This window comes from Sander vitreus, chromosome 8, assembly GCF_031162955.1.
Source record: "Sander vitreus isolate 19-12246 chromosome 8, sanVit1, whole genome shotgun sequence".
NCBI lineage: Eukaryota > Metazoa > Chordata > Actinopteri > Perciformes > Percidae > Sander > Sander vitreus.
Window position 1 is genome coordinate 16,277,894 of NC_135862.1, and position 10,560 is coordinate 16,288,453.

Below are 10,560 nucleotides of genomic sequence, written 5' to 3' on the forward strand. Positions count from 1 at the left end.
GGATTGACGTCCTTTAGCCAAACGCCTCCAATGACGCAAGGTTTAGGCTACAACTTTAAAACTATAGACTTAATTAAGGTGCCAACAAAAATCCGTATATGAACAACGTTAAAAATGTTGCCTTCAGGCGCACTTTCATTTCAGCTCCCAGAAGTAGGATCATAATAAATCTTTGGCAAAAAAAAAATATCAGTCTGTGGAAAAATCGACAGGAAAATATAGCCTAAGTCTTTCAAAATAAAATAGAAATGTGCGTAAAAGTTGACTAAACTTGGCTAAAAAGTCTCTTCTGTTGATTCTCTTCCTCCTTCGCCTCTCCCTCTCAAACAGGATGTGTGCACCACAGACTCGGAGGAGAGGAGCTGAGGCAGGTGAGGGATGTGCGCCAGGCTGCTGCAATTATCCCCGGACCAAAAAAAAAGAATCTTATAGGACGCGTGTGTCTCTGTGGTACTCAACAATTGGTTTAAAGTTACAATGTAAATAACAATGTTATTTACCTCACATAAAGACCTCCTATAAAGAGTTGCGACAATTAGCCGATTGATTGGTCTTGGTGATTCTAAAGAAAATTAATCAGCAACTATTGATAATCAAACAAGCACAAATGCCTAAACTTTGCTGGCTGCTTTTTTTTGGTCATATTTGTTAGTGAATTAAATTTGAAAACATCCCTTTGGGCTCTTTGATGGGCGTTTTTAATGATCAGAAATCCATAATATAATCCATAATTAAAATAATTGTTAGTTGCAGCCCTACATGGATGAGACAAATGGCTTGATATTTGAAACAAATATATTTTTCCTTTCGCCCAGAAGAGGGATCCCTCCTCTGTTGCTCCTCCTCCTGAGGTTTCTCCCTTGTTTTCGCTTAGGTTTTTGTGTATTGAGTTTTGACTGATATTCTAATAGAGGCTAGGGTGTTAAACTGATTTTTAAAGCATTCTGACTGATTTAAGTCATTGATGTGACTTTGCTTTAACTTTATGAAAACATTTTAACTTAGTAAAAACAGCATGCCCTTATAGGTCAGGTCTGGATGTTTTGGACACACTTAATAATAATGTGCTGTCAAGTTCAGTTTTAACACTACCTGATTCATGGTTCTTAAAATAAATTTAAAAACAATATTTTCTCTCTCCCTAAACTAAACTCCCTACAAAACATTTGATCTACAGTATGTTGTGTAGTGATTTAAAAAAAAATCAGTGCAGTCTCTTTACAGTAAATTCCATCTTAAACAACCATACAGTAACAGGAGTGTTTTGTGTCAAGGCTTCCCAGGGGGAGAATTTGAGCGAATGATCCATTTCTCTCAACCTTATCAGCTGCATCCCACCCCCCCTATAACAATGCCACTGTGTGCAGCCCCCACAGCCTTGACGCCCCCTCCCCCCTGCCTCACCCACATGTGAGATGCTGTTGTGTTGTCTTGTTCCCCCACAGCTGGAGCATCTCCCTCTCCACCCCTTCCACCCCTCTGCTTTTCCTCCATTCAACCAAAACAACGCCTCCGTTCTTTCAGCCACACTATGCAGATTGTTTCAGAGGACAAGCAAGAAAGAGAAACAGATAGAGGCTGCAGCGGACAATGAAACAGCTGGCTATGCTAAAGCAGTTCATTTTGGTATTCTATATTTCTTATCCCATATAGCTCTCTCTGCATGTTCGTGAATGTGAGTGTGTGTGTGTGTGTGTGTGTGTGTGTGTGTGTGTGTGTGTGTGTGTGTGTGTGTGTGTGTGTGTGTGTGTGTGTGTGTGTGTGTGTGAGTGAGTGAGTGAGTGTGTAGCTCACTTGTACTAATCTTAACTAAGCATGTTGTGTGGAGATAAACCCTGTTAACAAAGTCACATTACGACAACTCACCTCCTATTTTGGGACAAAAGGTAAAATATTAAATCTTAGGATTAAGGTTAGGGAGTTAGGTAATGCTGTGGGTTAAGGTTTGGCAGGTAAAGATAGAGTGAGTCTCCGGGTAATAAATGTAGCAAGATCAAGCAAGGTGCACATAATTGGCAAAAATAAGTTTGTCTGTATGCTGAAGTAATTATTTAAAAAATATGGAGCTTAAGTGACATGACAAATTGTGTCCAGATATATCAAATATTTGTGGAGGGCCTCCACCACATTCATTTTCTGTGTACTGTATTATTGCAAAAACTTGAAGCTCCGACAGCTTCGATGTCGCACGGACCGATACAAGAAATCATTCCTACCACAGGCAATCAAACTATTTAACACTTCTTCACTGAGTGACAGATAAGACTCATAGACATCAAAACTGCACTATTTGCAACTTGCACAATAGGTTTGTTTACCTACAGCTTAAACGTGGTTAAACAAGCTTATAAATACTATTTAAACAGTTGTACAGTTTTTAGTCCCAACTTATAGATATTTTAAACTATTTGTTCTTATATTCTATCCTATTATTATTTCATGTATATTGTATCCTTTTACTTCATGTATATTCTGTATGTGTGATGTGTGTCTGATATTATTGCTGCTGCAACACCGTAATTTCCCATTTTTTTGGGATCAATAAAAATCTATCTATCTATCTATCTATCTATCTATCTATCTATCTATCTATCTATCTATCTATCTATCTATCTATCTAATGACCACGCACTTACGTTGGGATCTGTCTTCCAATCGTCATCCATTATTTAAAGCGACATTAATTGATGTTTTGGCCACATGAGGGCAGCTTAACAAGCTGAAAGGAAAAGCATCAACATATTATCACCTTATAAAATTGCTATACTAAACATGTTACCAAACGTGGTTGCAAATGCAGCAGACATGGAGCAACATTAGCATTGATTTTCATTCACTTGCCAAAATAAATATTTACTCTTTTTTTTGCTCTGGTCTTTGTTAACTACTGAGAAAACGTGTTGCCTCTTTAGCTGCTAGCTAAATGCTTCACCAGCAGCTAGGCTATCCTAGTTGCTAACATTTGCCATTTGGTGGTAAGAATGTAGAACAGGCTACATACATAGCTACAGTGGGTTTATCAGAGCTTCTTTGCTGGAGGTTGATTAGAGTGGAGTGAGTCTTAACATTTAACTAAGGTTGTGTAAATTATAGTTAGGCCACCTACCTGCAGTTTTGAAATACCTTGTGCAGTGACTGACGTTAATGGAGCTATGTTTGAGCAGCAGTCCATGGCATTCAAACAGACGCCTGCCATCCAATCAGAAAAGAAATAATGTTAATGGACAATGTACAATTTTTAATTTTTTTTTTTTACAAAATGCAATATACAAACGTACAAGTAAACAATTAGCATGCATAGATCAACAATAATTTATACAAAAATATATTACAAACAAAAAAAATTAGATCCAACGTACAAAAAATCATGTTGTACATGCTTGCCCTGTTGACAGAATTATTAAAATAATAAAGTCCTGCAGGACCCATTCATTTTTAACCCATACTATATATATGTATCTAAAGATATAGCTATCTAAGCGCGGTGGAGTAAGGTCTGGCAATGCGAGACTAATTTTAACCGTACTTCTTAGATAACGTAAGCAGTATAGGCCTACATTAGCCTACATTCTACATTCTTAGAAGACTGCGCTCTTTGGCTGTAGTTCGTCTTCCAGCCAGTAGGCAGAGACGTGCATCCTTTTGGTTGGAAGTGACAGAGCTGAGGAGGGAAAATAAATCAAAATGGCGATGCATGGACCTGGTAGGTAGACGCGTTGCTATGGTTGCTACGGTTGCTACAGACACGCTTTTAAGCTAACTAGCTACGTCAAACCGCTAACAAATTCATTCATATTATTAACAGCCACTTTGGAGAGTTTGGGTATCAATACTCCTGTTTTGTTTCACTGTGTTAATTCAAGGACGTAAAGACAATTAGCTAACTTTGTTCATTGCGTTTCTCTCTCTCTCTCTCTCTCTCTCTCTCTCTCTCTCTCTCTCTCTCTCTCTCTCTCTCTAGGAAGATCAGCTAACGTCAGTGTAGTATCCTTTTCTTTTCATTCAACTGAGTAACGTACGTCTAAAGTACGTTAACTACTTAGGACAATCGACTCTCTCTGTCGCTGACTGACTGACTGATGATGAATATAACACCTTAACTCTGTACCCAGCTGTCATCTGTTACTTTCCAGTTGCTGCTGAAACTGACAACAGTCTACTTTGTCTTCTATTTCCTGTTCACTCTCGGCTTGATCATCAGAAAGAGTGAGTGCTGAACATGTAAGACAGCCCCGGGTTATTTTTTTTGATGTACCTATGGAGAACAGTAAATGTGTCTCTCGCTGTCAGGCTTGGTGCTGCCTTATCCTGTTGATGCACTGGTCTGTGATGTCTGTCTGCTGTTCCTCCTGGCTGCTCTGGATTTCCTCCATTTTTTCTGTGGTGAGAGAACAGAGTCACACATCGAACCATGACTGCCTTTCAAGCATGCCTCCATTATGGGCATGCTGCCACTTTAGCATAGAGCTTATGACCATGTCGGTTAACTTTCTGCATACAATTAAGTACAGTATACTTGATTGCATTATCATGCATTATTGCTTACCATCCATTTCCCAAAGCATATCATAGTTTTATTTAGGTTGATGAACACTTGTACACTTGTACTGATGTAATCACAACTATATATACTTTACAATGCTTCTTCTTACATCTAACTTATACAGTAAATAACAAAACAGATAACACTAATTAGTAGGCAAAGGACCATTGGGAATTCTAGTATCTACGTCTGAAATGGAGTGACATACTTAAATCAGACTTCCAGCAGCTTTCAAGTTTGTCCTGTTTGAGTCTTAATCGAAGAGCAACCTTTTAATGCAATCAAAACTGCTACAACATGAGTTATTATTGTTTGTCTTAGGAATTACATTTTCTATCAACATGGTGTATACGTTCAAGGCTAATGGAGACAAGAGATATTTCAAAACAATCCAATCTCTTAAAATTAACAAAGTGTTGACTTTAAGTGAAGATAGAAGATATTCACTGAAACATGACTCTCCTGAGTCTGCAAGTGATTTTGTAAAGTGCTAAAATAGGTGGTAAGCGAGAGCTGCCTGTAGGATGTCAAAACCTGTGATATGCTTTGAAAAAATGGTTGAGCATGAGACATCCTGATTTCAATTCCTAGCATAACATTTTTGTCTTCCCTTTAACAACAGAACACAACAGATTCAACAGTAACTGACAACCTTCTCCCACCGTCTTTTACCCTGTGCAGGTGTGAAGGGCAACCTGACGGAGAGTGAGCGCTATATTCTGGCTAACCTCATTGTGACAGGGACAACTATCCTGCTGACGATCTACTTCCTAGTGTGGCAGACGTACGTGATGAGGGCAGACGTAATCATTAGCAGTGTCTTACTCGTTGCCTACGGCTTAGATGGAGTCCTGGCTCTCAGCACTCTAGCCCGACTGGCCAGGTCAGTCCCACTCTCATTAGTTTTCATCACAGACAGTGTATATTAAACCACATTAGCCATAGACTGGCTCAACGGATGTCATTGCTGGGATTGAACCTGACATCACGTGCCGGATGTACCTCCCCTTTCATTATCTCCGCTATTGGGGCTTAGCGCCACCCCGGACGGTTGGGATTGGTTTAAAGAAATACAAACAATCCAGAGTGTTTTCCCCCTATCCCAGGATAGATAGGCGTTGTATCCAGACCATACTCCATTGCTAACACAGCGCTGTGGAGATAGGTCTGGCAATGCAAGACTACACCAACCATGATAGATGGCTGTGAGATCACAAATCTTTTTTTGACAGTTGCATATCAGCATAAATGATAGACGGGTCGGTAAATTGCAATATCTGGTGTCAGATATAGACTACATACTTCATTATCACATGAAAAGACTGGCCTACATTAATAGTCTCCATTTATTTTGATTGAAAAGATATTTCGACATAATTAGCATCTCATACATATGTTTTGAAAAACCTGACTGCACTGAGCTTTCCTTTTGTTCATGCTTTAGTCCATGATTGAAATAAGCCCTGGTTCCCTTTAGGACTAGTTTGAATTATTTATATGGGTGGCATTCATTCAAGTGATACTGTATACCTTGTACAATGTCGTCACATCCACAAATTTTCCTCTCAAGATAGATCCAAGGACAATAATCCAATCTCTTATTCTGAGGTGGCTGATGGCCGAAATACATTCATACATCAACGTGGATGAAGACTTAACTAAACCTGCAGTCATTTGCAAGATTGATTTTGGATAACTACACATTGTTTCACACACTATTTTGTGTTTCTTGTGCTTTGTGCTGTTTGTTCAGGTACAGATGAATGTACAGTAACAACTGATTTGTTTTTGCTCTTCTTTGTGTCTTTTAGTGTCTATTCATGAAGACGCCTTCTCTTCATCTTCATGTTGTATGTTATAGCTGAACTCACAGCCCGTCTGCACTTCTTTGGTACGGCCAGAAATCAAAGTAACTTTGTCTTTAAGACAGTTTCAATATTTATAAGGTGAAGACTGTTTGTTTGGACTGTTATTTTTATAACTTAATTTGTAAAATACTACGTACTGGTTCATCTGTGCTGGCAGGATCTCTCAGGGATTTAACTTTGGTCCAGTCAGGCCTGTTTGCCATAGAAACATAGTAACAGATTTTTCTTTAATTTCCCTATGCTCTTTTTGTTGTTGTTGTTGTTGAAGATTAATATATGTATTTGTGTTACTATTGATTATTTATATTAAACATACAATAATAATAAGTAAGTTTCTATTTCAAGTTTCTCTAAGTCTCTATTTCATCACCAGTAGAGGGCAGAACTGTTTTGATTACGATTTGAATAGTGACAACACTGATTTTATTCCTAAAAAAAAAGGAACATTTTCTTATCCCATGTCTTCCATTTTTTTAAAACTCAGGTCAACTGGAGTGTGGTCACACTCGACTATACATGCAAATAACCTTCCAATATTCCTATTCATCTGTAACGAACTATAACATGCTTTTAGTTGTGCTTCAATCTCTTTAGAGTACCTGACACTGACTCAAATGGCACCTGTAAAAACATATTCTAGGTTGAGAACGAATGTTTTAGTTTGGCTCCTTAGTCAGATTGTTGTAACTATTAGTAATTTCCTCCCCCACATTCCTCAAACAGGTGATTTCTTTTACTGACAGCTTGAGTTAATGATCAAACCCAATAGCAAGGTTTCCAAAGTAACCAGTTTCAAAACAAATCACATTTCAGAGTGTCTGCGCTTGAGCAACAGCCGAGCACAGACAAACACTTGTGCATGTCACTGACTGTAGGTCAAGCCACTGTGTGTGCAAGTATTTATATTTCCCCCTTTTAATTGCATCTGACTGCTGGTTTCATGGGGAATGTTCAATTCTTTAATTATTGTGTTTTAACAAAAATGCAAAGTAGTTGTTCAAATACAGTACTATACCCAGAGGAGGACAACAGCATTATCTTAATGATTTTCTTTGCAGGGACAGCTCACTGCAGCTGGACAAAGAGTGGTCATTCTTACCAGCCAGTGACATTGAAACCTGGGCAGTGTTCCACACTGTTGCTCCTTTTAAATCCAACTAGTTTAGACCAGTCACTATTTTGCTGCACAAAGAAAACCTGCGGAAATGGAAGGATCACAAAACTGAAGAGCTTGCATATAAAATGGAATTGGGCTTATGCATTGTAAATCATTAACAGCATTTTTGAAATCTGTTCTTTGCCATATAAATGTTCTAAAGGTCACCCAGGGTATCACATAAGGTCTTGGGGCACTCATGCTTTACAGCATTGGCAACCTTGGGGTTGGGATCCGCAAAGCATCAAGATGAATCAAGAGATGATTAAAGAATGAAAAAAGTCATTTGTTACAAAGTAATGTTTTTATTCTTACTCTTCTGTAATTTTTGCTTTTGTATTCTTGCAATATAGCCTACTGAAACGATCAGAAATCATTTAAATCAAACTGAGGGAGGGGGGAGAAAAACAAAAAAAAACAAAAAAAAAAACACTTTGGTTGTAGTCCACACTTAATGTCACATTTCACTAGAGCGGAACCCAGAAGCAGACCAGGACGCTGAGTTGAATAAAGGTGAGTATTTATTAAGAGTGAATTAAATGTGGAAGCAGGAGAGTCCAGGTGACAGAGCAGGCAGTGGAGGTGAGTAGGTGGGAGGGAATGAGCAGATCCAATGTTGTTTCTGAAGCAACAGACGACCAGGCAGAGGTCGAGTGAAAATCCCGGGAGAGTAACTGCAGATAGAGGAAATGAAGGTAAGTTCACAACGAACAACAATAACAGACCAGCAAAACTAACTATTAGTAAACTGAGGCTGATACACAGGCACAACATACTGCTCATGGCTAACGATCCGGCAGGGAATGGATGTCAGGTCAGAGCTTAAGAAGTGGAGAGGTGATGATCAGGACCAGGTGTGCAGGTAGCTGATGAGATGCAGGTGTGGGTAGTTGAGAGATCTCCGCCTTGCTTCGTCAACAGGCAACCAAACAGGGTGCGTTCAGGAAACTCAGAAAAACAGACTCCAGGACACAATACAGGCAACTCGGGCAGAAAACAGACTCCGACAGCGGGATTCATGACAGTACCCCCCCCCCCCCTCCGACGAACGCCACCGGGCGGACTACCCGGAGCACCAGGATGGAGGCGGTAGAAGTCACGAAGGAGGTCATCATCAAGGATGTAACGCAGAGGAATCCAACTCCTCAGGACCATAACCCTCCCAGTCCACGAGATACTGGAAACCCCGACACCGCCGTCTGGAATCCATGATGCGGTGCACTGTGTAGACAGGACCACCTCCGATCTTCCGAGGAGGAGGACGACGAGGCAACAGAGGACTGAGGAGAACAGGCTTGAGGCAGGAGACATGAAAGGCGGGATGGACTCTGAGCGTCTTGGGCAATTTGAGTCGAACCACAGCAGGATTAATGACCTTCTCCACCACAAATGGACCAATGAACTTAGGTGCCAGTTTTCTTGACTCTGTCCGCAGAGAGAGATCCCGTGTAGCCAACCAGACCTTATCTCCGACGGCATAAGTGGGAGCTGGGATACGGCGACGATTAGCCTGGAGCTGATACCGGTCAGAAACTCTAAGGAGGGCCCTTCTGGCCCGATGCCAGGTCCGGTGGCAACGGCGAATGTGGGCTTGGACAGAGGAAACCGAGAGATCCTTTTCCTGAGAAGGGAACAAGGGAGGTTGGTAGCCGTAAAGGCACTGGAAGGGAGACATCCCAGTGCCAGATGTGGAGAGAGTATTATGGGCATACTCGACCCATGGCAACTGAGAGGCCCAAGAGGTGGGGTTGGAGGAGACAAGGCAGCGAAGTGTGGACTCCATCTTCTGGTTCTCTCAGCCTGACCATTAGATTGGGGGTGAAATCCAGACGTGAGACTGACTGTAGCTCCAATGGCCAAACAGAAGGATTTCCAGACAGCTGAGGTAAATTGAGGACCATGGTCGGAAACAATGACACTGGGCAGACCGTGGACCCTGAAAACTTCCCAAACAAGGATTTTGAACGTCTCAGTGGGAAGTTTGGAGATGGGCACAAAGTGGGCGAACTTGCTGAATCTGTCCACAATAGTCAGAATGACAGTGTTCCCATCAGAAGAGGGCAACCCAGTGATAAAGTCCAAGGCCAGATGCGACCATGGTCGCCGGGGAACAGGTAGGGGGTGAAGAAGTCCAGAGCTGGGCCGATTGGTACTCTTATTCTGCGCACAAACTGGACAGGCAGCAACAAACCTCCGGGTATCTTCTCCCATGACAGGCCACCAAAATAGTCTGCGTAGTAACGCCATAGTCCGAGCCACACCAGGATAACAAGCCATCTTGTTGGTGTGGGACCACTGGAGAACAGCAGAACGGACAGACTCTGGCACAAACAACCGACTCGGTGGACCGTTACCGGGACCGGGCTGGGTCCGAAAGGCCGCCATAACCTCCTCAATCCTCCAAGTAACTGCTCCAACGACGAAGTCCCGGGGAAGAATCGTCTCAGTCTTGGCCCCACTCTCCTCCGTCTTGGAGAACATCCGGGACAAGGCGTCCGCCTTGCCGTTCTTTGAACCAGGTCGGAAAGTCAGAGAAAAATTAAAAACGTCCAAAAAACAAAGCCCACCTGGCCTGACGGGAGTTGAGACGTCTAGCAGATTGCACGTAAGCAAGATTCTTGTGGTCAGTCCAGACAATAAACGGTTGCTCCGCCCCCTCCAACCAGCGGCGCCACTCCTCCAAGGAGAGTTTAACAACGAGAAGCTCCCGGTTTCCCACATCGTAATTTCTCTCCGCAGGCAAGAGACGACGAGAATAGAAGGCACAGGGATGGAGTTCACTGTCAGTGGAGCTTCGCTCGGACAAGATGGCGCCAACCCCCACATCAGATGCGTCCACTTCCACAACAAACTGACAGGAAATGTCAGGTTGAGAGAGAATAGGGGCGTTGGTGAATCGGCTCTTCAATTCCAGGAACGCTCGGTCCGCCTCAGGATTCCAACAGAAGGTTCTGGTGCTAGAAGTCAGGGCAGTTAATGGAGCGGCCACACGG

General features: G+C 41.9%; 1 protein-coding gene across 1 annotated transcript; it reads left to right on the forward strand.

Annotated features, from left to right (window-relative positions):
- Positions 1 to 3,632: 3,632 nt before the first annotated feature.
- Positions 3,633 to 6,732, forward strand: LOC144521532 (transmembrane protein 80-like). The gene is made up of 6 exons (XM_078256083.1): positions 3,633 to 3,703; positions 3,962 to 3,984; positions 4,113 to 4,206; positions 4,291 to 4,383; positions 5,225 to 5,426; positions 6,355 to 6,732. Exons 1-6 carry the CDS (start codon positions 3,685 to 3,687, stop codon positions 6,365 to 6,367), a joined length of 444 nt encoding a protein of 147 aa, XP_078112209.1. The 5' UTR covers positions 3,633 to 3,684; the 3' UTR covers positions 6,368 to 6,732.
- Positions 6,733 to 10,560: the final 3,828 nt, after the last annotated feature.

What these genes read in the sequence shown, in the direction of transcription:
- LOC144521532 (XM_078256083.1), top strand. An exon ending in CGGCTTGATCATCAGAAAGA is followed by an intron (nt 4,207 to 4,290) that starts GTGAGTGCTGAA and finishes TCTCGCTGTCAG; the next exon opens with GCTTGGTGCTGCCTTATCCT. An exon ending in TTTCCTCCATTTTTTCTGTG is followed by an intron (nt 4,384 to 5,224) that starts GTGAGAGAACAG and finishes TACCCTGTGCAG; the next exon opens with GTGTGAAGGGCAACCTGACG.